Here is a 27,260-nt window from a genome sequence, read left to right as displayed (position 1 = left end):
TGAACATGCTCCTACATCCCTTTCTACTGCTGCATAAGAAATTGCCACAAAGCTGGAAAGTTATAACCACCTAAATTCACTGCCTCACAGTTTCCCTGAGTCTTGAGTCCAGGTCCATCATGGCCTGATTCTCTGCTCAGACTCTTGCAAGGCTGATATGAACCTGTTGCCAGGGCTCAGCTCCCTCTTAGAGGCTCCAGGGAAGGCTCATTTCCAAGCTCACTGGTGTGTTTGAGAAAACTCAGTTCCTTATGGTTGTAGGACTGTGGTGCCTGTTCCCCAGTGGCAGTCAGCTGGAACCTCTCTCAGCATCTTAGGGTTGCTCACTTGCTTTCTGTTATGGCCCCTTCAGCTTCGGACCAGCAATGACTTATCTAGCTCTCCATATATTTTCAACCTGTCTGACTCTTCTGCTCTGAGCTGGAGAAATCTTGGGACCCACTGGTTCATCCAGAGTCATGTCTTGCAGAAGTTTAACTGTGTCATATAATGCAACATAATCATATGAGTGGTATTTCATCATATTCAGAGAGTCCTGGGATTAGGGCAAAGATTAGGGATCTTTACAGGAACATTATAGGAATTCTGCCACCCATACTGATGCTTACAGAATAAAAATCTATCCTAAAGAACAGTAGTCTATGAAGGGGAAGAATTGACATTTGAGGTTGTCTTTGTTAATTTGTGTTTGTGTGTGTGTATTCCTTACCGGATTTGCAGTTCTGATTTTTTTTTTTTTTTTGGTTAGTTTCTATGCTAACATAATTTTTAAAACAGTTATTAGTGTAGAATTTTAATTTTTAATAGTAATGTTATTTTATATATTTGGTGAGGATCTGCTATATCATAACACTGTACTAAGCATTTTGCAAATATCTTATTGAATATTTTACTTCCTGTTGGTGATATGTGTTATTCGATCCACTTTATAGCTGGAGAATCTGAGGCTTTGGAGATCCTGAACCACATGGATCACATAAGGCATCTTTTAAATGAAGGAGGTACCTCTTGACCCCTCCAAGCTCCAGTATTGGGATGGGACTTATTCTCTTTTCCCACTAGTATTTCTCTGGGTTCACATTTGCTTATTCCAGACAAAAATGAGGACACTTTGATATAGACAGTTATCCTTTAAGATGGTAATTCTGATAAGATTTGTAAAATGATGTAACTGAAAAGAATTTGATGTAGAGCCTCCAAAGATAATCACTTCTCTGTGATCCTGGAGTGCACTTTGGAAAACACAGAATTTGCTTTGATTATGATGAACAGTTTCTTTTCATTTTAGCACATTTTCATTTTGGAATCAGGATTTCATATTACTCTGTGATTAAATTGGTTTGACTATAAGGTTCTTCCTGTGTAACCAGCATTCTCATTTTGTCAACAACTCGGAAGATAGAAACATATGTTTACTAGGACTTTTGATAATGCCAATTCCATCCAGTAAGATATGACCCTTCATCTACTAGAGAGTTTATTAGTGAGGGACATAAGACATAAGCAAAGAATGATATGTGGTGTCATTTTTAAGTGACAGAAGAGAGGAAATGATGCTGTTAAAGTTCAAAAAGAGTAATTATTTTTGTCTATAAGGTATCAGGGAAGGCTTCCTGGATGAAGTGATGATTCAACATACCTTGCAGAACAGATGGAATTTTGAGTTCTAATATTTCAGTACGTGAGAAGGTATAGTCAGAAGGGTTGTAAGGAAAGAGGGACATATGGGTCTGTGTGGGAACAGCAAATCAGCAAGTGTGCTTGAATCTTACAATGTTCCCATGGTGTGAAAGGAAACTGTCAATGTAGGTCCTGCAGGACTGAAGAAGCAGTGTTAAAGTGAATCCAGACTTAAACCTTCCCAAGATATTGCCATGATTCTGAAGTTTATATGGAATGCAAAGGGTCCAAAATATCCTAGTTAATCTTGAAGAAGACAAGTCAGGTGGGATGTCTTCCTCTACTGAAGACAGACTTACAAAACTATAGTAATTAGGATAGGATTGGGGGAATCTGGGTGACTCAGTTGTTAAGCACCTGACTCTTGATTTCAGATCAGGTCATGATCTTAGGGTCATGAGATAGAGCTCTGCTTGGGTTCCATGCTGAAAGTAGAGCGTGCTAAAGATTTTCTCTCTCCTTCCCCTTTGGCTCCTCGCCCCTCCTTTTTTTTTTCTCAAAACAAACAAACAAACAAACAAACAAACAAAGACAGGATCAAGAATAGACTAATAGTCCAGTGGGACAGAGTAGGGTGTCCAGGTGTATTAATGAATGCACGCTAATACCTTTATTATTAAAGAATATACAGACCCAATACATGGACACTTCATTTATGGCAAGGGTGACACAGCAGGGTAGTGGGGAAAGAAAGGACTGGAAAAAAACAAAAACAAAAACAGTGTTGGATCCTTTGGATGTCTAAATGGGAAAAAAGTAGAATTTTACTCCTATCTCACAATACACATTAACATTAATTCCAGATGATTTGGAAGTTGAAATGTAAAAGGCAAGGAATTAAGGCATCTAGAAGATAATATCAGAGAATACCTTTATGACATATGATAGGAAATTTTTAAAAGTAGGCTACAAAAATACTAAATATCAAGAAAAATATTGATTCCCTGAACTACACTAAAATAAACACTGAGGTTTATGCTTAAGAGTGTAAACATGGAAGCCACAGGAAGAGAAAGTGTATTTATAAGGCAGATAAATGAGATAATTGAAGTATATGAATAACTATCGTAATTTTTAAAGAAAGGCAATCCAGTGACAAAATGTGGGCAAGACTTCCAACAGCCAGTCCATGCAAGTGGTTATGGAAATGACCTTTAATACTGTAAAATTTCTCAAATTCCTTAGAAGTGGCAGCTAAAGACACCATGAGATCCCACTAGACACTCACCAAAATGGCTAAAATGACAAACACTGGCTCTCGTACAGTACTTAGAGAAGTGAAAGCAATGGGTTTGGGACGATTTCCTAAATTCTTAGTCAATATGAACATATCCGTACCCCATAACAAAGAAATTTTACTCCCAGGTATATTCTCAAGAGAAATGCATGCTCATGAACACCAAAACACAAGGTGTTCATTGGATGCTCAGTAGAGAAAAAAAATCACAAAAGTTAAAACCTAGCAAATGCCCAAGAACAAAGTAATCGGTAAATCATTTGTAGGATTTTAATATAATAGAGTGATAGCATCAATAAAATACATGAACTAGAGATTTATTCAACCAAAGATGAATTTCACAAACATGGTATAGATGGTGGACATGTTCTATCCTGACTTGGGTGGCAGTGTACATACATGTGCTCACAGTATAATAATTCAAAGGTACATTTAAGATGTTTTACTTCTCTGTGTTATTCATCAACAAAAGCTGAAAAAATGTTGTATCAAGCTTGAATTTGTCAGTGAAACCAATCTCAATGTCTCATAAAAAAAAAAAAACAAACCTGTGTGAATATGGTGGAGATTCTTTACACATTATGATTTTGGTGATTTTTCTATGAGTATTAGAAATGGAAGATGAATGATCACAATGATAATTGAGTTATCCTGGTAGCTGGTCCTCTGCTGTAATTATCTCTAGGCGAACAGTTGCAAAAATTTTGTTGTGGTTCTCATGGGGAAAACAGCAGTTGTTACAACATGGCACTAAAGTTTACTCTTGAAATGTTTTCTTGTGTAAGAAGGAGGTAAGAAATAAGAGTTTACTCAGTCAAGCACAGAAAACAAGTAAGATGATCCCAGTGGATTTTTTTAGAGTTTAAAGTCAAAAATAACATTTTAGTTTAATTCCCTATTATCGAATTCCCAAGGTATGGCATGTTTTGGGACCTAAGTTCTCCCAGAACAAAGGAATGATGTCACTACTTGTGGAAACTTTGATCCAAGTGAAAAGACAATGAGTTTTGGAGTGGAAGCTTACCATATTCTTATGAACACTAAGAATAAAACCAAGTAATTCTAAGAAAGTCTGACCTCTTCTCTGTGCAGAGGCACAGATGACAGTGGGCAGAAGGAGCACATGCTGAAAAGAGTACACTTTATACTCCATTTTAATTTTAATTCTTGGAAGAGGAAAGGAACTCATTGGAATGTAAGTTTAAAGCACTTTTAAAAATCCACTTTGGTCCCTGCATTTACTCTTCAAGAATTTTAGTATAAATGGGCTTATGGGAAAATGAAAATGACTGACATCTTGAATTTTTTTTTTTTTTGTACATAAAGAGATATCTACTGTCAGACCATAATTGGTTAGAATGTAACCAATGCAGCAAACTTAATATGAAGTAATGTGAAATTCTGCAACAGACACAAAGAGGTTATACTGAAGTGAAATGCCTCTTCAAGTTCAGTGACTGCCCAGAGCAGGAGAGGTCGGGCCACCTTCTCCAGGTGGGGAGTCATCTGCATGGAATGTTGCCCTGTATTATGAGCCTCACACTCAAAGCATGGGTGCGAAGGAGGGAATTATAAATGAGAGCCCAACTGCAGATATTTGAGAGCCCTTGTCCTTGAGCAAACTTGGACTCTGCACAGGTTTTCTCTGGAGCTTCATTGCTCTCTTTGTCATCAACAGCCCCTCCACTGATAAATTCGCATACATGCCCTGCTTGATTCTCTATCCCTCAAACAGCATGCAGAACTGGGTTGAGACTCTGAGAGACCTCAGGTTCTCGCTTGGGAGAGTGGCATCTTTAAAAGTACGGAGACTCTATATCCAGATGGGGCCATGTCTTACTCTCTGATGACTCTTATGAAATACTAACTCTGGCACTTCAGGCACCCTTTTCCACACTTCATAGCCTCTTCTGTAAAAAAGGAGGTAGCAACATGCTTCTTACCTAGGTTTTGGTGGAAAGCAAATGGGCTGATGTTGCAAAGCACCTGGGGCACAGGTGCTTTGCAAAGTCTTGAATACTCCACAAAAGCTTATTGTCCCTCTGTATTCATTGTAACCTTAAAAATACTGGATCATGTAGGCAATCATTGCTTTGAACTGCAGGTGGAAAGTGATTGTGTATTTGCCACCAGCTCTGTGGTCCTGAGTCAGACATCTTGGAGCCTCAGTTTTCTTATTTACAAACAGTGAGGTTGGGGCCAGAGTTCTCTCTGTTTCTTATAATTTTAGAAATCTTGAACTCCAAACGCATAGCTTGCAAATGTTTCTCACTTTCTACCTCTGAGGCTTCCTACATTTCTTCCTTGCCTGTTTTTCTTCTCCCACTTGATTGTAGCTAATTTGTCTTCTCTCTTTTTCTTTTTAAATGTTGAAATAAATTTCATATAAAAATAAATACAATCAACAATAAATAAATAATAAATAAAGGCAATTAAGGAATTGCTTTAGATTGCCTTTTTTTTTTTTTTTGGTCTTGTTTTAAAATTTTTTCCCCAAAGATTTTATTTATTTATTTGAGAGAGAGAGCAAGCAGCAGGAGGGACAGAGGGACAAGCAGACTCTACACTGAGTGAGGCATCCAATGTGGGGCTTGATCCAAGGACCCTGAGACCATGACCTGAGCTGAAACCAAGAGTCAGAAGCTTAGCCAACTGAGCAACCCAGGCACCCTTAGATTATTTTTAATTACAAAGGTAATGCATGTGCATTTTCTCCTTGTATTAAATCTTAAAATTGTGGTTAAATCTAGAGTCCCCTTTGATTACCTACCTACATCCCAGTTCGCTGTCCCTCTGTTTCCAGAGGTAATGAGTATTCCTTTGGTGCCTCATCTGTCCAGACTTTTATTTACTCTCTTTCTCTCTCTCTCACACACACACACACATGAACACACACAGAAACACACTTAAATAATTAAAATTAAAGAAAACATTGAAAATGTTCCTACTATCATACTGTACACATCATTCTGTGACTTGCTTCTCCTTCACATATTTTGGAATAATAGTCATGTTCCTAACACTTAATTTTAATTTTTTAATGCCAGCATAATTCCCATATAGTGTTAGTTTCAGGTGTACAATAGAGTGATTCAACAATTCTGTACATTACTCAGTTCTCCTCACTGTACATGTTCTCTTCATTCCTTTTACCTATTTCACCCGTGCCCCTCCTCCAACCTCCCCTCAGGGAATCTACTACTTAATTTTTAACTGTCTGTAAAATAGTCCACAGAATGGCTATACCAAGATTTATTTGCTGCTAATGCCTTTCAAAAACTATTTGTATGGATTTCAGTTTTTTTTTTTTTTAATCACTTGGAGCAACGGTGAAGAGGACATCATTGTTTTTCCATTCTGTGTTTCCTCAGGGTGGATGCTAAGTAATTTTAATTAAGAATTTCTGAGTCCTCAGTATGCACTTAAAAAAAAATTTTTTTTTCAAAAGACAGTTAAACACTGCCATCCAGAGGCTGTGGCCTTGATGCGGCCTCTGATTTCCTGTGACTGCCATATTGTCTCCCGGCTTTGTCAGTATTTTACATTTTCTCATTTCTGAATATCTTGTCAATCTGATGGGTGAAAATAGCATATAATTGTTGTTTCAGTTTGGTTTCTGTGATGATCTGGGATATTAAACATCCTTTAGTATTTGTTGGGACTTCAAGCATCCTGTCTGTGGCAGGCCAGTCTGCATCTGCCTCGCGGCACAATGAGTATTTTAGTATCTAATTTGTGGCAGTTCTTGAAGTGATCTGATTATAATCCTTTGTGACATATGCTCCAGTATTTTTTCCATCTGTGTGTCTTATTTTTACTTGGAGTGTATCCATCTACTTAAAACTAGGATGTAGTAAAAATTTTCACCATTTTCTTCAGGTGATTTTTATGTCCTATTTTAGAAGACCAACCCTACAACACATCATAACATTATTCCTCAGTGTTTACATATTACATGTTTGTAGTTAGAAGTTTCCTTTTTAGTTTAGTGGTGAGGGGTAGAATTTTAATATTATCTGTTTTTTCAAATTTTCATCCAAATATTGTAACACTTTTTTAGCAGTAATTAATCCTTATTTGCTGATTGAAAGAAAACTTATTCATTCTAAATTGACATCTATGCCTAGGTCTGCCTATGGTTTTTCAGTTTTTCTGTCTCCTATTCATCTTGCATCTATTCTAGTAACAACATCTTATGGGTTTAAGTACAATGGCTTTATTGATGTGTTGATATCTGGAATAGTATATCCCTTTCCTTTGTTTTCCCTTTTTGAAATTGTCTTTGCTATTTTTGAACATTTTTCTCTTCCACAAATTAAAAAATCAGATTGTCTCATCAAAAATTATATTTTCATTTAATTTTTCCAATTGGTTGGAATTGCATTAAATTTGCCACATAATGTGGTGGTTGTTCTAGCCTTAAATCAGTTTTAGACAGCCAGGAGCAAGTTTGTAGCCTGACCCAATCAGCTTTTGACCTAGTGCAATGTGGGAGACCACACACCATAGCTAGGAACTATGGATGTCTCCTTGAACAAAGGAACAAAAAGGAACTATTAACTCTGTAAGAAGAATCTTCTTGAAACTCCCAGAGAATACATGTGCACAGGGTAAGCACTGGAAACATTCACACTATAACCAGAAACTAGATATTCTCACATTTTGTACTATTTAACATTATATTAGAGAACACATCCGAAGTACTAAACCATAAATTAAAAGAAGAAGATGTTATTACAGGATTTTGAGAAGTGGGGCCGTTAGGTGGAATTTAAATCAAGAACAGTTCTGATGAGCTCAAAACAAAGCAGGGCTGTGTGAAGGGGCCAACATCGCAACATCAGAATAGGCCTAAACCAAACAGGTAGCACGGTGTCCTGTTTCCTTGAAAACTGTAAAGGTAAGACCCATGTACAGAGTTGTATCCAGACAGCCCTCACACGGAGTTTTGTACCTGTGCTGGGAATTGAGACTGTTTTACTCTGTCAGATGGACTTAGATATTCCAGACCAGAGTGGGATGTTTTACCTTGCTGATATAATTCCAAACAAAAATTTCAGATAGTCTATAATTTTAGAAAATAAAATTTCTCATTGAGTAATAAAATATTTGTCACCCACCCCCCCCGCCCAGTGTTGTTAGGATACTTTATATCTGTAGCCTATCTGTGAGGGAAATATTGTTTCTTGTTCACTTCACAATTGATGTATCTGTGTCTGCTATTCCAACCTGAGGAATGACCATGAAGATTCTCACTCTCCCTGTTAGAGCTAAGTTTTGCTTCCTCAGGAAGAAATGAATCTTAATAAATACACAGGCATTTAGGCATTTCTTCCCTAGCACAGTTAAGTCCTATAATTTATATTTTTCTTCATATGAATCTTGAACATTCCTTATCGGGCTTATTTATAGCTATATTACCATTTTGAGTCAATGATTCCATTACATTATAATTCATAGGAAATTATTGACTTTTTTACACTGATCTTCACTATTTGGATGAACTGTTTCATTTTTTTTTCTAAAAAAGTTATTTTATTGGTTGACTATTGTACACTTTTGTCTGCAAATAATGCAGTATTTTCTTATCCTTGTTTTCTAGAATTCTTACATCTTTTTTTGATTTATGGTTTAGTACTTCAGATGTGTTCTCCAGTATAATGTTAAACAGTACAAAATGTGAGAATATCTAGTTTTTGGTTATAGTGTGAATGTTTCCAGTGCTTACCCTGTGCACATATATTCTCTGGGAGTTTCAAGAAGATTCTTCTTACTGAGTTAAGTAGTTCCTTTTTGTTTCCAATTTGGGAAGTTTTTCTTTTTCTTTCTTTCTTGCTTTCTTTTTTTTTTTTTTTTTTGAGTCACATTTTATCAAATTCTTTAAAGAATTTTATTAAAGTAATTTAATGCCTTTCCTTTCAATACGTTAATGTGGTGAGAAATTTTATAGGTTTTCAAATGGCGACCCAATTTCTAGTTCTAATCTCTTTAAAACATTTAAGCCATATTGCTCTTAAGAACTTTACTATATTTGATTTGCTAGCATTTAATTTAGTCTCTTTTCATATTGATGTTCCCAAATTGGACCTGTAGTTTCTTTTCTTGTGTATCATGTTATGTTTTCAAATTATTTAAAGTTGTGCGCATCATCTATTTTCTGCTTTTCTCACTTCAGAAGACCAACGCCATCAATGGCTGATGGAAACCATACAAGAATCACAGAGTTTATTTTCATAGGCTTGAAGTATCATCCTCAGATGCAAGTCTTCCTTTTCTTGCTCTTTCTACTTTTTTACCTTGTCACCATGACAGGAAACTTGGGTGTGATTGTTCTCATTCAGATGGATTCCCACCTTCACACGCCCATGTACTTTTTTCTCAGTCACCTGTCCTTTGTGGACGTCTGCTTTTCATCCGTAGTGGGTCCCAAGATGCTCACGGACTTCTTCGCTGACAGAAAGGCCATCTCCTTTCTGGGCTGTGCTTTGCAGCAATGGTTCTTCGGGTTCTTCGTGGCCATTGAGTGCCTTCTGCTGGCGTCCATGGCCTATGACCGCTATGTGGCCATCTGTAACCCATTACTGTATTCCGTAACCATGTCGCAGAGACTCTGCATACAGCTGGTGGTCGGACCCTATACTGTTGGCTTCCTGAGTACCATGACTCATACAACAGCTGCTTTCCGGCTTCCCTTTTGTCACTCCAACATTATCAATCATTTCTTCTGTGACATGTCCCCCCTTCTTTCTCTGGTATGTGCTGACACCCGGATCAATAAATTGTTGGTTTTTATTGTGGCTGGAGCCGTCCTGGTTGTCAGTAGCCTGACCATTATAATCTCCTATTTCTACATCCTTACTGCCATCCTGAGGATCCGCTCTGCTGATGGGAGGCGCAAAGCTTTCTCCACCTGCTCCTCCCATCTCACGGCGGTGTCCATCTTATATGGGACTCTCTTCTTTATCTATGTGCGGCCAGGTGCAATTTTTTCCCTAGACGTCAACAAAGTGGTGTCGGTGTTCTACACTGCAGTGATCCCCATGTTGAACTCTCTCATCTACAGCCTGAGAAATAAAGAAGTGAAAGCTGCCATGCGCAGAATGATCGTCAGGAGCAAGTTTTGCATCAGAAGTTAAATTCCAATCTGGAATACAAAATAGATAGAAGGAAAAGCTTCTAGACATGGTTAGTCTATCTGGTCATCATCCAAAGAGACTAGCAATGTGCAGAGTTTAGAGTATGGAATCCTTGCCGACTATTTCTTTAAAGCTCCCTTTTAATCTTGTGTGCGTGGATGATAAAAATCCCCAGTCACCAAAAATCAGAGCAATTCTGTTTCCTCAAATAATTTCATTATTGAGCATAAGATAAAAATCTAATAAGTGCTGGATCATCTAGCTACTAATACTATGGCACTAGTTGGACCAATATATATGTCCAGACCAGTGGAGATTCATTGGAATAACATATATGACCTCTATTCCTAAAGACAGAATTGAAAATAGAAAACAGAGCAGGTCACTTAGCTACAAATTATTAATATTATTATTTTTAAATTTATTTGACAGACAAAGATCACAAGTAGGCAGAGAGGCAGGCAGAGAGAGAGGAGGAAGCAGGCTCCCTGCTGAGCAGAGGGTCTGATGCGGGGCTGGATCCCAGGACCCTGGGATCATGACCTGAGCCAAAGGCAGAGGCTTTAAACCACTGAGCCACCCAGGCGCCCCTACTACAAATTATTATTATTTTTTTAACAAAAGGAACTCCTCATATCATATTCCTTCAAATATCTCTTATGTGTATTTTCTTTGTCCTTGCTTCTGAGAATGCCATGTCACAATGACTGCAGAAAAAAGCAAATACAAGCAGAAGGTGAATGATATTGACGATACAAAACTTATATTCTTATTCTTCCACCAAGTGACAAGTGACAAGAGAGATGTCTCTTTACGTATTTGACTCTGAAGCTGTTCCCACTATTACTTTAATATCGATATTTAGTTTTTCTATTTCTTTCAGACAAAAGTAAATCGGCATCGCTTATTAAAGAAATTAGAAATAAAATGCAAACAGGTGAAGGAGAGAACAAGAAAATTCTAGAAAAATCAGAGGCAATAGGTGTTGAGAAGCCAGAGGTAAACTAAAATGAAGAAACTGTATATCCCATTCTCATGTTAGTCTTTTTTGTTGTTCCAAATTAGAAAGAAAAAGAAATACAATAAAATTAAGTTTAAAATATATTTTAACACCTGTCTGTCCCTCATACAACAGTGGAACAATTCAAGAGGTATTATAATTACATCAGAGAAGAGAACGTGATTTTTTGAAAAGTGTTTTTTTGCTGCAAGCCCGAGTTGTTTAAGCCCTGATCGCTGAGTGTGATCTAAAAATAGAGAATTTATCTCTAGATTATAGAAAGATATAAGGGGAAAAAGCAGAGTGAGACATGCCTCAGGAATGATGTGGGGAGAACTAAAGTATAAATGTATCTCAAGTCTGTGCCCTAATAAATTTCATGATGGCGTTAGTGGATAAATAAATAATTTCTTTGGCAGTATTGCTGGAATGATGGTGTCCCAGCCATCCCTTCTTGGGATCATGAACCTGTTTTGACTAATGCAGTTATTGTAGGCATAGAACTTTGCAAGGACTGGCATAGAGCGGCTTGAGTTCTGAGGGAGTGAGCGGGTTGTGGAGGGAACTGACTACCAAGACAATGAAGTGGTGTTTAGGTCATAGATATCCTAGTTTCAATGAGGCGACTGCCTCAGACAGCAGAAATGAGTCATGGGCTAGGAAACGGGAGAGACAGAATTAGTGCCGATGGAATGCTCTGAAAAGGATTCAGATTTTACCTCAGAAATGCCTTCCATTTAATCTACATCCTTTATTTATTTTTGAAATAATTGATTAGATAAAGGCTGGGATCAACACTCTCAGATGTGTGTGTTTGCTCCAACGACAAAATAAGTGATTTCCTTTTCTCTCGGTGAAAGGAAAATTGTCAGGGTTTTAGGCTATGCCTTTACAGCACGAATCCTGCACCGAAGGAAGGTTCTTGGGCATTCTTTTTTCCCCCCTTCTCACTGAGTTTTTTGGCAGTAGAGTCTTTAATTTCTAAGTTTAATGCTTCAGCGTACAAATACGAATCTTATCTGGGTTCTCTATGATTTTGGACTAGGAAAATTATGCAACATTAAAAAAAATAACTACAACAAAACACCTCAAACATTTTTCACCTGAGTTACTGGAATCCAGATAGATTTGGTTCAGCCTGGGGCCCAAGGGGGGTTTTGTGAGCCCCAAGTACCCTATGGCATATGACACGTAATACGTCTGAAGCCATCTGGGAGAAGGAAAGCTACGTGAGGGTGACGGCAGGAAATGCATTCCCAGTCATTCAGTGGCTACTCTGAGTCTCAGCACGAGTTGATCCAAATCACAACCCAGCTCCTCCTTTCCGTGATACTTGACTCTTACAGCCTTGGAGTGCTGATGGACAAATAATGTGGGTCCCAGAGTCTTAAGATTTTGTTCATCTCATGATGTTGGGTGACAACACCAGACAAGCTATACCACATTTTATGTTTCACTCAAATAATGAAACTTTTATAAATGACCTAAGAAAAAGTTTCCAGTCAAGAAAAGGGTTGCAGAATTGATTATAAGCCCCCATGCCTCTAAAACATCTCTTGGTAAAAACTCGATCTCCAGAATGGAATGGGTGACATCAACTGTTCTTCAGGTGCTTAAAAATTCCCTGAAATCCACTGGAATCATCTGTGTAGACACTAGTTCTGCCAAGGCTCTTGATATTTTATGGGTAGCTCATTTAAGGAATGAACCAATAGAACTCATTTAGATGGATGTGAGCCGTTATCTGAACTCAGAGTGAGGGGTCAGTAACTGCGATCTAGAATCTCACTTGAGCAGTTCCAATGCCAAATATAGTGGGGCTGAAGACAAGTCTCATGGGGCTGATGGAGAGCGCACACGTCTGTAACCTAGCCAGAGTTCCCACTGAATGTGATGAGAGGCTTTGTGCCCTCCAAGAGATCCACAAACCACTCTCTCCATGGTTTGCCCCAATGCTTTTCAACGATGAGGCACAGTAGTTTTTTAATTGAGGTGTTTCAATTTACTTAGGTTATCCTATCATTTAATGTATAAATCGAATCAAAAAGTCTTTGAACAAGTATAAAATATGAGCCTAAATTTGAAACTTTTTTGTTATTATTGCCTAGGAAAAACAATGAAAACACTTTTGGGGGGGCTTTCATTATTTTAGAGTGTTTGGAAAGTGAAACGAAAGAAGAAAAAATCGTGTAATTCCACTAGTTGCATATAAAAATGTGCCTATTTTAATACACTTATTTCAGGCATTTTCTATTTCTGTATGTTTGTATAATATATATAGCTTTCAGATATGCACAAATGTACACAGTCTATTTTAAAGATAGTGAAATCTTAAAAAACACATGTTTTTGTAATATGATTTTGTCTATACAGATACTCTATGTTAAATCTTTGGGTTATACTATTCCAGTAATTTTGTGTGTGTGTGTGTGTGTGTGTGTGTAATTTTACAAAATTTCATATTAACTATTATTTTATCCAGTTTTAAACTAAATCACAGATCAAATATTTTTAAATAAACTATTTTCTATTAAATATTCTTCTCAAGAGGATTTTTAATTGTCAAAAATTTATAAAATTAGGGGCGCCTGGGTGGCTCAGTGGTTTAAGCCTCTGCCTTCGGCTCAGGTCATGATCTCAGGGTCCTGGGATCAAGCCCCGCATCGGGCTCTCTGCTCAGCAGGAGCCTGCTTCCCCCTCTCTCTGTCTGCCTCTCTGCCTAGCTCTGATTTCTCTCTGTCAAATAAATAAAATTAAAAAAAAATGTATAAAATTAACAGTGATGATGAGCGATGATTCCTAATTAGTAGGCATTATCAGGTTCTGAGGATACAGCAGTGAATAGGACAGGCAAAGACCCTTCCTCCATGGAGCATCTATTTGAGGGAGAGAGGCTTGTAAGTAAAGGTAAATCAGCTAAACATCAGTACTAGTTCTACAAAAATAATATAACGGGAATGCAGTAGATGTCAGGACGCACCGTACAGCTAATGAGTAGTGGGGATGGGGTTTTAACTCAGATCCCAGACAGCAAAACTTAAGCTTTTAGTTATTATGCTAATACCATCACCTTAATAAGATCATCTAGGAAAAAGAATAGCTAAGAAAAGAAACCAAGAGGTTCCCTTTGTCTCTACAGACAAAACTACTGGAGAAGCATTGCATCTTTCCTTCTCCTCTTCTTTAACAGGTGTCCCATTTTTAGCTGAGCACACTGAAACCACAATAAAAGACTGCAGTTCTCAGTCTCCTTCGTAGGTAAGTGCTGACATGTGATCAAGTCCTGGCTGGATGAGTGGAAACTTTGTAAGATGCTTTTACCAAGTCTCCTTAGAACTTCAGGAAGTTACTTTCCTCTCCCCTGTATCCTTCCTATTACCTGGAATGCAGATTTAATGGCTGGACCTTGATCACTGTTCTGGTACCTTGGGGACAGTATCAAGAACATTTAGCTTCTTGATACCGTATATCCGCCATTACCAGTCCTCTATTGACTACCTCCAGATCTGTTTAATGAGAGAGGAAATAAATTTCTTTGAATAGTTTTTTACAGTTACTGTTATTTTGAGTTTCCTATCTTATATAACCACTTCTAATTCAAATGGATGGAAATCCCTCTTTCCAAGGCAGACCGTGGGAGTAGAACACCCACGCCACACTTGGGTTGACTATTGGCTTGACTTTTATGCTTTAATGCATTAGAGGAGAGTAACATCAGAAGAAGACACTTACAAAAGGCATGGCGTTGAGAAGGAGTTTCTGTTCAGGTTCTCTCTCCCCGTTTGACACCCTTCCAGAGAAACAAATGCAGGCATATCTCATTTTATCGTGCTTCACTTTACCGTCCTTCGCAGATAACTGTGCTTGTCATGAGTCAGAGGTCTGGGGCAATCCGGCCGTGAGCAATTCTATCGGCAATATTTTCCCAACAGCATTTGCTCACTTTGAGTCTCCCTCTCACGCTTTGGTCATTCTTGCAATATTTCAAACCTTTTCACTATGATTGTTTTTGCTCTAATGATCTGTGGTCAGTGATCTCGGTGTTACTACAGTAATTGTTTGGGGCACCACAAACCACGTGCATGTAAGATGGCGAACCTTGTCCTAGATGGGGGTGTTCTGACGGCTCCAGCAACTGGCGGCTGGCCCCATCTCTCTCCCTCTCCTTAGGCTTTCCTATTCTCTGAGACGTCGTACTGAAATAAACCAATTAATAAGCCTACAATGACCTCTGAGTGGTTAAGTGAGGAGTCAATGGATGTGGCCAACTTCACTGTTGTCTTAACTTGAAGAAATTGCCGCAGTCACCCTGACCAGTGAGCAGCCATCAACGTGGAGTCAAGACCCTCCACCAGCCAAAAGTTTACAACTTTCTGAAAGCGCAGATGATGGCTAGCATTTTTTAGCAGTAATGTGTTTTTATTTTTTTTAAAGATTTTATTTATTTATTTGACAGACTAAGATCACAAGTAGACAGAGAGGCAGGCAGAGAGAGAGAGGGAGAAGCAGGCTTCCTGCTGAGCAGAGAACCTGATGCAGGGCTCAATCCCAGGACCCTGAGATCATGACCTGAGCCAAAGGCAGAGGCTTTGTATGTATTGTATACAAATATAGTAATGTATTTTTAATTAAGGTATGTACATTGTTCTTTTAGACATAATGCTATTGTACATAATAAACTACAGTATAATGTAACTATAACTTTCACATACATTGGAAAAACAAAAAAAAATTCATTTGACTTGCTTAATGTAATACTCACATTTTTGCACAGCTCTGGAATGGAACCCACAATATCTCGAGGGTGTGCCTGCACTATGTGCCTGCCCTCTTCCTCTTGTATCCCCCCCCCCCCCCGCCCCGATCTGGCAGCTGTGTCCAGGGTGTTGGGATTCTCTGACTGACTTCCTCTCCTGGAGCAAGTGTTATCTCTGAGGTTTTGGAGAGGCAGAATCTCACGATTTACAGCCCCTACCAGGTGTGGGATGGACATGTTACTTACACTGAAAGAGTCCTTCCCTTGCCAAAAAAGGGAAAACGGACATCTGGTCTATTCCAGATGGACACATTTGAAATGGAATTTTGAGGAAAGAGAGAGAGAGGTTTAAGGAAGATGTCTGGAGAGAGGAAGAGATGCCGTTTTCACACATCCTTATCCCCTACCAAGGTGAAAGACAATCAAGGAAAAGAACAAAACAAGACCCTGTTTTTAAATATGCTTAGATTTGGGTGTGTGAAAGATAGATAGAGGGAGAGAGAGAAAAAGGGAGAGAAGAGAGAGAGAATTTAGATAGGAATGGCCTAGTTATATTCATGCTTCCCAAGTAAAACTGCATGGTGTGAAATTCAAAATAAGGAGCTATATCCAATAACATAGAAAATTTAAACAAAAAATTTCTTACTATACCCATCTATGAAGTGGAGATAACATTATGTAGGGCACTTTATTATTATAAAATTAAGAAAAATATTACAGATAAGTTCTCAGAAGATTGTGACTGATTTTTCTAATTTATTATTATTGCTTATCTAATAAAAGTTTTATATGATCGTCTTTATGGATGTTAGGAAGGCATAAGACACCATCTGTTCCCAATCAAATTTCACAAAATTTTAGTAGCCTAAACAAAGAGAAATTCTTCCTCATCATGTGGTCTGGGGAGATACTGCTTTATCACCAGAGTCTAGCACAATATCTAACCCAGAAGTGATTCAACAGAAGTTTGTTAAATCCATCTGAGGTCATTTGGAAAGGAATGTGATGATCACTAACTTCTGAGGCTGATATTAGTCTCTCTGCCATTTCATGTTAACAAAGATTCCCTCAAAATGGCCTTATATCCTCAATTCTGAAAATCTTAGTTTTACATAGTTTTATTTTAGAACAAGTTTTGCTTTAAATATGTGTTTTCAGTACCATGACAGGCACAATTTCACATTAGTCATGAAATATATTTTATTATCCTTCTTGTTTTAAAAAGTCATCTATTAACATGGTCTCAGTGAATATAGGATTCGAATAAAAGGAAGAGAGGTTTCCATAGTGAAGAAGCATTTTAAGAATTCCTCCTTACGGTGTAGCTAAACTTGGCCAATAGATGGCAGCATCAGCTTATAAATCACAATAATTTTGTCCACTAACGTTTCCTTTAGTAATTGAAAGCATTATAAAGATAGGAGGCTTGGAAAAAGCTTTCAAAAACCTAAAAATTAATTTTGAAGGGCTGTGAAATCATAGATACATTTTGTGTGTTTGGGCCTATATACACTAGTCTCCCCATTACCCTTGGTTTTGCTTCCTGGGGTTTGTGTTACTTGCAATTAGTTGTGGTCTGGAAGTAGATGATCTTCCTTCCGATGTATTGTCAGAAGGTCAGTAATAACCTAAGAGTATGTTGCAATGCCTGTGTCATTCACCTCATTTCATCTCATCATGTAGACATTTTATCTCACATCATCTCAAGAAGAATGCGTACAGTGCAGTAAGATATTTTATGAGACCACATTCACCTAACTTTTTTTTAATGGTCTATTGATTTGTTTTATTTTATTATTATTTATTGTTATTAATCTCTTACTGTGCCTAATTTATAAATTAAACTCGATGTTAGGTATGTATGGATAGGAAAAAATGAGGTTTATAGAGGGTTCAGTACTATTCACAGTTTCGGGCATCTACTGGGGGTTTTGGAATGCACCCCCTGTGCATAAAGAGGGACTACAGGAATGTACTTTACACGGGAGCTCTCATCACATTCTTCTTTTTTTTTTTTTTTTTTACATTTTTTTTCCTGCCTCTCATCACATACTTTAACGTTCATTGCACATAAAAATTTAACATGTCTGATCCACTTTCACATTCTTATCTTTCAAATTTTGAAAGTGAGGTACAAAGGAGGAAAATGTTCTATGATGAGTAACAAAGTAATGACACACTTGTTCTAGAAGACATAGCTCAGAGATTGTACTCTGTCATCCAACATTCTTGTAACTCCGTACATCATCATAACAATAATCAAAAAGCCTTTGTAACATTAGCTGCAAAATACTTTTCCTGGTCTGTCCTTTGCAACCTTGAAAATAAATAAAATTTTATGGATGTGTTTGTTTCATGTTTATTATGGCATCCATCTATAAATATTGAACATAGTTTAGAATATTTGGCAAACATTTATTTTTGAGTTTTTGTGTTTCTTCATGTTTGTATTTTAATTATTCAGGAATTTAAGAATATTTAAAGAATAATCCCCTTCCTCTTCATGGGATAATAGTTACATATTAATATTAGTGGTAACTGTAAAATGCTATTGTCAATTGAGCTATAGAAACCCTGAAATATCTATGGCATTGACTGTGTTGTGGTCTCTCTCTCTTATGGTCATATAGTAAATGTGACATAAAACCTCCATAGGAAAAGGTAGCACCAATAAATTCTATATAAAGGTCATTACAGGTTTTGAAACTTACAGGGAGAGATCGCTTTAGACTGTAGATGTCAGAAGGAAGGCTTACGTTTCAGCTAAAAATTGCATCTATTTGAAACATTTTCCAAGATTCATCTGACATTATTATAACAAAAATGCGTAAAATTTTTAAAATTAATTTATCCTATTGTCAACCAAAAATGTGCAAATCTTTTGCAGCAGAGGTTGAATGCTCTGTGGTGAAGCTTAAAATAGTATATTTGTACTTTTTTTCTTTTGTTCATTTTTCCCTGTGTAATAACTTAGGTTAAGAAGAAAATAACTTATAAGGGCACACAAATATACATTAAAATATTCTTAATTATTTGCCTTTTCTTTGACAAATGGATTTGCCTTGTGAATTTGAAATTTCAACTTAATCAACAGTGATTATATCAATACAGCTAAAAATAAACTATCTGCAATTTAGGTCTTTATGACCTCAGAAATAATTTAATTGACATATAGCATTGCACTAGTTTTAGGCATACAATGTAATAATTTGATATTTGTATTGCAGAATGGTTACCACAAGTTTTGTTAACATCTGTCACCACAGAGTTACAATTTGTTTTTGTAATGAGAACCTTTAAGAACTTTTCTCTTAGCAATTTTCAAATGTGCATACAGTATTACTGACGATAATCACAATGAGGTACACTACATCCCCAGGATTAATTTATCTTATAACTCATTTTGCTCACCTTTCCAACCTCTGTCTCTGGCAACTACCAAACCACCAATCGTTTCTTTGTATCTATGAGTTTTTGTTTTGTTTTGTTTTCTAGATTCTATATATTAATGAAATCACACAGTATTTGTCTTTCTTTGGTCTACTTCAGGAAGTAAATTTTAAACATTTTTTATGTTTATTAGGATTTTTTCCTTTATTTTTTATTTTTATTTTATCTTTTTAGAGAGGGATGGAGAGATGGGAGGAGAGGTAGAGGGAGAGGGAGGGAGAGAATCTTAAGCAGTCTCCACACGCATCACACAGCCCAACTCAGGGCTTGATCTTACAACCCTGAGATCATGACCCGAGTCGAAATCAAGAGTCAGGTGCTTAGCTAACTGAGCCACTCAGGCACCCCATTCAGGAAGTAAATCTTAGAAATCTTAGAAATATATATCCTCAAGATTCAAAACAGATATACGTAAAGGAAATAAAAATAACTGTGAGATAAGCAACATAGGAAGAATTAAAATATCTATTTCCACTTAAAAATTCACCCCCCAAAAGAAAATATAAATATGCTTACAGAACAAGCATTAACTAGTTCTTCAAGGAACATTAACCAATCATCAGGAAGACAGTCAACAGGACCAAAGTTACTCCCCAAATCCTGACTAATGACAAACGCTTGTTGTAGACACTTTACCGAAGAAAACACACATATACGCACACATATATAAACCTTTAGCAATATTGAACCTATAGACTCACACTGTCATACAATAAAAATGGATTATTATCCAGACAACTCATTATCAACAATAGCCAAATTATGGCAAGACCCCATAGGTCTGTTGACTGATGAAGGATCAAGAAGATGGACTATTACTCAGCCATCAAAAAGAACAGAATCTGGCCATTTGCAAGAACTTGGGTGGAGCTAGAGAGTATCATGCTATGTGAAATAAGTCAGTCAGAGAAAGACAAACACCATCTGATTTCATTCATATGTGTAATTTAAGAAACAAAACAGATGAACATAGGGGGAAGAGAAGGGAGAGAGGCAAACCATAAAACCATAGAACAGAATCTTAATGACACTGAGGGTCGATGGAGGGAGGTTGGGGGGGGTGGGCTAGACGGGTGCTAGGCACTAAGGAGGGCATTTGTGATGGGCACTGGGTGGTGTAGGTAAGTGTTGAATCACTAAATTCTATACCAGAAATCAATCTTACACTTTATATTAACTAACTGGAATTTAAATAAAAACTTGAAATAAAAAAAAAACAACAAACAGAAATAAAAGGGTGATATCTAAACAGTTTTCAGTTTTCAATGTATGTCTTTCATATGTAGAGTGAACAGAAAGTTGTTATCAAAAACTAAGGTCTCATGGAAAATTTGCTCTAAAGACTATAGCAGCATGCTGAGAAATTAATAAAAAGTCAACAAACAAAGCCTCCTAGAATGGGAAGTTGTGTTGCTTGCTGAAGGGCTTACACTTTCTGTCATTAGGCTGGAATCCGTTTTGACTCTGTTTTGGTTGCCGATGTTTGTGTTGCAGAGGAAACAGAGCCCTGAAGCACTTTGTTTCATTGGTTTTTACTCCTTTCTTGGCAATAAGAAATGTATTTCCTTTGCCATACGCTAACCGTTCAAATATAATGCCTTGCCATACAGCTTAACGATCATTAATATATTCTCAGAAATTCTCTTTCCAGCCCTTGCTTACAGTGGTTAAACACTTTGTATGTTTTGGGCAAAGTCCCAGGAAGATTAGTTTATTTGGCTACATGTCATAAATGCTATCTTTGAGAAAAGTTAATTTTCTGCATTCTTTGCCCTTGTTCCCAAGATATGAAGGCAATAGAGGGAGAATCAGGGGGAGCTAAGTTTCTCTTGTGGCCCACCGTCTCCACACTACGTCAATTTACCTGGGAGTCCTTAGAGGTTCCTGGCTTAGCCTGGAAGTAGAACGGAGAGAATATATCCAGTTAAAAACAAATATAAGACGATCAGAAAACAGATCGCATCAGACGTACTTAGTGTATGAAACAAAACTTTGATTGCACTCTCCCTGAGGGGTTCATCCCCAAGCTATGGTAGACTTTGGGGACAGAGGAGTTTCCATAGCAACCATAAAGAAAAGGTGATGCAACTAGTTCAGGGAACTTTTATCTAATTGATGAAGACTCTGAGTATGTTTTACAGCAAATACTCCACATTTTCTTCTTGGAAGGAAAGAGACAGTAAAACCAAATTACTGAGAATTCTGACTTAATGTGCATGAGAGGGCAGCCATGTTAGGGGAGAGGGAAACGCTGACAAACTGGGCTCATTCTTACTTTAGTTCTTCATGCCATCTTTTTTTTTTTTTTTTGTAAGATTTTATTTATTTATTTGACAGACAGAGATCACAAGTAGGCAGAGAGAGAGGGGGCAGCAGGCTCCCCGCTGAGCAGAGAGCCCAATGTGGGGCTCGATCCCAGGACCCTGAGACCATGACCCGAGCTGAAGGCAGAGGCTCAACCCACTGAGCCACCCAGGCGCACCAATGCCATCTTTGAAAAGGAGAGAGCCTATTAGAATGTGACTTGAGAACTTCTAAATCATTTTCTGTTCTTTCTTCCTGATCTTCAACAAGTTCAAGAGAGCACAACTTGTTTTAAGTGGAATTAGAATAAATTATATACTTGAGTGACGGCCAGGACGGGCATGGTCCTCCTGTTTGTTGGATGACTGAGAAAAGTCTAAGAAGAGGTAATTTATGTAGAGATAAATCTAGGTTTTACAACTGGGTCTCAATATACTCACATAAGTATAAAATGGGCCAGATGCTTTAGCAGCAGAAGATGGGAAAAGAGATTGCACTGAATTCAACTCGCATCCCTGTCTATACCACCTGGGTGATTTCCTTGCTAAGGGAAGATTATTACAGGCTGTGTTGATATTATGCTAGTGCTCTGAATACGAGAGCTGGTTGTGTTTCCCCACTCTGTGTGGTTTGATTTTTATGGAGTAAGCACCAAAATGCAGCAGAGAACCTGAGAAATTAAAATGTGCATGGAAGTTCTGGGTAGCTTTAGAAACCAAGGTTGACAAAGTATCGTCTGGGAGCTTTGGGCGACTGCCGAGCGGAAGACCGAGAGGTAGTGTTTGATGGACTGTGGAGGAGTTCCTAGACTCTTGAAGAGACCCAAGCAAGAGCTGAGTGTGATGGATGGACCATCTGCCTGGCCTTCGGGTCTTTCTCTTTAATGGCCTAAAGCAAAGGATCTAAGGTAAGCTGCATTACTGGTCTCAGAGTCAAGTAATACATTTCAGATTAGAAAACTGGAGGAAAAGTGTCTAGCCTAAGTATGATGTTGCACTCTAACAGTCCTGGGCTAATAAAACTTTTTAAAAGTAAAGTATAGGGGTGCCTGGATGGCTCAGCTGGTTAAGCGTCTGGCTCTTGATTTCAGCTCAGGTCATGGTCTCAGGGTCGGGAGATCAAGCCCTGCATTGGGTTCCACACTCAGCGGGGAGTCTGCTTGAGATTCTCTCTCTCTCTCCCTCTGCCTCTCCCCCTACTCTCTTTCTCTCTCTCTCTTAAATAAATAAGTAAATAAATCTTTAAAAAATAAGTTAAGTATAAGTAGGGTTCAGAGTACTTAAACATCTTCCTCTCATTCTAAGCGGATGAGAGTTCTGAGAGAGTAAGAGAAAGAGTTTTAGTTACACTGAAAATGTGAAGCAACTCACATTCAAAGACCAGCTGACCTAACCAAGGGCACCCTGAGAGGGTGACAAGGGATAGATGGAGGGTACACAGATGGGAGAATTTAGGGTCTTTTCTAGAGTTCTTCCGTGTATGTTTCCATAAAGGTGATACTCAAGGGCACTAGTCTCTTATCCTACGGGCTTCTCACTAGTGGCCATTGGCTGTAACCTCAACACCAGGAGTAGGCAGCCAAACACACATCATTCCATACTCATAGTGGAGTGGATTTTGCATCTCTTTGTGAGGAGTGGAATTGTGAACACACCATTTCTGCAGTGACAAAGGAAAGAGCACAGTCCGTTTGGACATAAACATGTGCAAAGCCCATCTCGGCCAGTCACCAGCATGAATGTGCATTGACCTTCAATTTTCCTCCTAAGTAAAAGGAGATAATGATACTTACCTTGCACATTTATTCAATGAAGCATGCAAGGCAAAAATACTAGCAATTACTATGCACTTAGTAAGGTGCTCAATGAGACTTGGCTAAGTGCTTTGCATGTGTTATTTCATTGTACCCTCACACCAAATTTACAAGGTGGGTGTTATTATGATCATTCCTGTTTCACGGTGAAGACTTTCCCAGGTCAGAGGCGGTGGGCTCCAGAGTTGAAGACCATGCATTGAGCCTTGGGTTATAATCGCAAAGTGCACGGAGACCTTCTAAAACTGAGTGGCTGCTCATTTCTTCCTCAGTTTGTCTCACTTCCCCCCTGCTGTGTGTGTTCCCCTGGTGAATGCAAGCAAAGTTCACTGAAGTGAGCATTACTGGGCATCTGTTCTGGATCCATCTCTGTGATCAGCGGGCCATGGGACCTTTAGCAACCGGCTTCTTTTTTCCTGGATTTTCGTCTTCTCCTTTCGGCATTTATGGATTTCTGCAGAGTCTTAAAATATGATAGCTTCGGATCTGATCTTCTGCCTGGGTCCCTATCTCACTTGCATTTCCTTGGCCACAGGAGGCAATGAAGTCATATCACCACTGAGGCTCTCCCAGTTTCTGGTATATTTTTTTCTGTGTCCCATTTTTGAAGATGTGTTCACCAAACCTGTTGTGACTCCTCTGTTCTTCTTGTAGTGGAAACCAGAACCAGCCAATGGCCATTGAAAACTACACGAGGGTCACCGAATTCGTTTTCACAGGTTTGAGTTACAACCCCCAGTTGCAGATCTTCCTCTTCCTGCTCTTCCTGAGTTTCAACCTCATCAATCTCACCGGAAACTTGGGTATGATTATTCTGATTCATGTTGATTCCCACCTTCACACACCCATGTACTTTTTCCTCAGCCACTTGTCCTTTGTGGACATCTGCTTCTCCTCTGTTGTGAGCCCCAAGATGCTCACTGACTTCTTTGTGAAGAGGAAGGTCATCTCTTTCTTGGGCTGTGCTTTGCAACAGTGGTTTTTTGGGTTCTTTGTGGCAGCAGAGTGTTTTCTGCTGGCGTCCATGGCCTATGACCGCTATGTGGCCATCTGCAACCCATTATTGTATTCCGTTGCCATGTCCCAGAGACTGTGTATCCAGCTGGTGGTTGGTCCCTACGTCATCGGGTTCGTGAACACCATGACCCATACAACGAATGCATTTCGTCTTCCTTTTTGTGGCCCCAATGTCATTAATCATTTCTTCTGCGATATGTCCCCCCTGCTTTCCCTCGTATGTGCTGACAGCAGGCTTACTAAGTTGGTAGTTTTTGTTGTGGCTGGAGCTGTGGGAGTCTTCAGTGGTCTGACTATCGTGGTCTCCTACATTTACATCCTCATTGTCATCATGAAGATCCACTCTGCCGAGGGCAGGCGCAAAGCCTTTTCTACCTGTTCTTCTCACCTGACGGCTATCTCCATCCTATATGGTACTCTTTTCTTTATTTATGTACGGCCTAGTGCAAGTTTCTCGCTGGATCTCAATAAAGTGGTGTCGGTGTTTTACACAGCAGTGATCCCCATGCTGAACCCACTTATCTACAGCTTGAGGAACAGGGAGGTCAAAGATGCCATCCACAGGACGGTTACTAGGAGGAAGATGTGTAGGGCCTAAATTCTTATGTAGAAAGGAAATTGGGGAAGAAATCTAAAAAGACAGACTAACTGTGTGGATTCCTAAGATTCCAGGCCATTTTCAAGTGTTGGGGGTTGGTTTGCAGCCCTAATTAATCTTTCTGCTTACTCCTTCATCTAGTCAATTACTGTGGATTCATTCAGCCTTGTGCAAGATCTTTCATCTGTGATATACCAATATTAGAGTTCACATCTATTGTCCATTTAATTTTGCTTCTCTCAGACACCTCACAGCCCAATTATTTTAAAAGAAGCTTTATTGAGGGGCCTGGGTGGCTTAGTTGGTTAAGTGTCTGCCTGCGTCTCAGGTCATGATCCCAGGGTCCTGGGATTGAGCCCCGCATCGGGTTCCCTGCTCAGTGGAGAGCCTGCTTCTCCGTCTCCCTCTGCTGCTCCCCCTGCTTGTGCTCTCTCTGTCTCTCTCTGTGTCAAATAAATAAATAAAAATCTTTCAAAAAGTAATTAAAAAAACTTTATTATTTAATTTCAGTTATTAATTTTTTGTCATTCTGCTAATATACTTTCTTTTCCTGTTGACTCATTGACATTGGAATTTTCAAAATGCAGTGCTCTGGGGGGTGCCTGTGTGGCACAGTTGGTTAAGTGTCTGATCCTTGGTTTTGGCTCAGGTTCTCAGGGTGGTGAGATCGAGGTCCTCAGGAGGTGAGACCCACCTTGGGCTCTTCACTGAGTGTGGAGTCTGCTAAAGTCTCCTTCTCCCTCTGCCCCTCCCCCACTATGTTTTCTCTTTAAAATAAATTTAAAAATCTAAAAAAAAAAAAAAAATGCAGTCCTCTGGGTTTTGCACTTATATCTAGCTCCCATTACTAGGAAGCTATTAAAAAAAAAAAAAAAGATGTGGGATTTTATGTTTAACCTCATGAGTGGAATGAAATCCTTGGCTGTATACACTAGTTTTTTTGGGTGACCTTGACACAAAGAACCATGTATATCTCAGGGACCGGAAATGGATCTGTGTTCACCTTCAGCAGGTGGATGGTTCATAGGGATTGTTTACAGTAATAGAGACTTGCGTTCATCGCTGATGCATTCAACACTGAGAGAGTTTCCAATAGAAGGTATTAAGCCTATATTTTCTCAGAATTCAATTTTCTGGAGGATGTTGAGAGGTTTCTTACCTAACGTTCTGCAGGTTGGGACTTGGTTGTACATGCAATGGTACCTTTAAAACCCTGGTAATAAAGTTTATTACCTGGCCAAGAACATACAGAGAAATGCCATAGTTGAAGGTAGACTCTCAGTCTAGACCTAACTGTTTCTAGTATGGTCGGTAGTTTTGTAGCATCACAAGGGAGTCCATACACACAGCTCAATTTCATGGTTATGACTCCAGGGTCATGTGAGTGATGGGCAGCCTTTGGGTCTGAACGCCATTGCTGTGTATGAAGAGTGGGCTCCCATACCAGGGTCTCCATGTCCTCTCAGAGAACCAACAAAGTGACCTGATTCTATCTTATCTTTCTTGATATAGCTTTACCTCTTGATTTTATAATGAAGACACAAAAAGCAGAGAGTTTCACGGAGGAAATGGATCAGCATTCCTACATGACATTATAATATCATGGCTTAATCATTATAGAAATGTCCTCAGGATTTTAAGGAACTTCCATATCCATCCATCTATCTGCTTAAGATGATTTTAGCAAAGTTGATTAAGAAGCTTTTACTAGGAGTCATGGTCTCTCTAAATAAATAAATAAATAAGTGAATGCATGTTCTAAACTTTTGAGTACTTTCTATATGCAAAGTATTATGGGTTATTTTCTGTTGATTATTGTACAATACACAGTCTCTGAAAATCGAAAATTGATCAGAGTTTCCACAAAATCATGGCATGCTTTGTAGCTATGGGGCTTTAGAGATAATTTAGCCTAACCAGATTAATGGCTCAGGGAAAAATTTTTTTTATTAACTTATGCTTTATGAAAGCCCAAAATATGACTTGCTATCTGATGTATTTATGATAGACTCACTTAAAATTTAGAACGTTGTTTTACAGTGAATTTCCCAAATGGGATAAGGTTTTATTAAGACCATTCATTGGTAAAGAAGCAATATAATATTATTAGAAAATTTAGAATTGGAAAATGTCATGCATTCATTGATTCAACAAATAATTATTGAACTTCTTCTATATACCAGGCACGGAAATTCGTGCCGCATATAACAGTGAAGAAAACAAACATCATTCCTGCGTCTGTACAGTTTGTAGAACAACAGATCTAAGA

At 38.4% G+C, this 27,260-nt stretch overlaps 3 protein-coding genes across 3 annotated transcripts in view; all 3 read left to right on the top strand.

Annotated features, from left to right (window-relative positions):
• The window catches only part of LOC308350707 (uncharacterized protein), a gene marked incomplete at both ends in the record, with an annotated part of 49,847 nt that overhangs the window by 3,325 nt on the left and 19,262 nt on the right, over nt 1-27,260 (top strand). The window lies entirely within an intron of this gene.
• Nucleotides 9,109-10,053, top strand: LOC308351072 (olfactory receptor 5G9; the record flags this gene model as incomplete). The annotated part of the gene is made up of 1 exon (XM_080816553.1): nt 9,109-10,053. One exon carries the CDS (start codon nt 9,109-9,111, stop codon nt 10,051-10,053), a length of 945 nt encoding a protein of 314 aa, XP_080672679.1.
• Nucleotides 24,050-24,991, top strand: LOC308351094 (olfactory receptor 5G9-like; the record flags this gene model as incomplete). The annotated part of the gene is made up of 1 exon (XM_080816573.1): nt 24,050-24,991. The coding sequence occupies one exon, from the start codon at nt 24,050-24,052 to the stop codon at nt 24,989-24,991; it is 942 nt and encodes a 313-aa protein (XP_080672699.1).

Source organism: Martes martes (assembly GCF_963455335.1).
Source record: "Martes martes genome assembly, chromosome: 10".
Lineage (NCBI taxonomy): Eukaryota > Metazoa > Chordata > Mammalia > Carnivora > Mustelidae > Martes > Martes martes.
The sequence above is the reverse complement of the archived record's forward strand: the minus strand, read 5'-3'. Positions and strand labels throughout refer to the sequence as shown.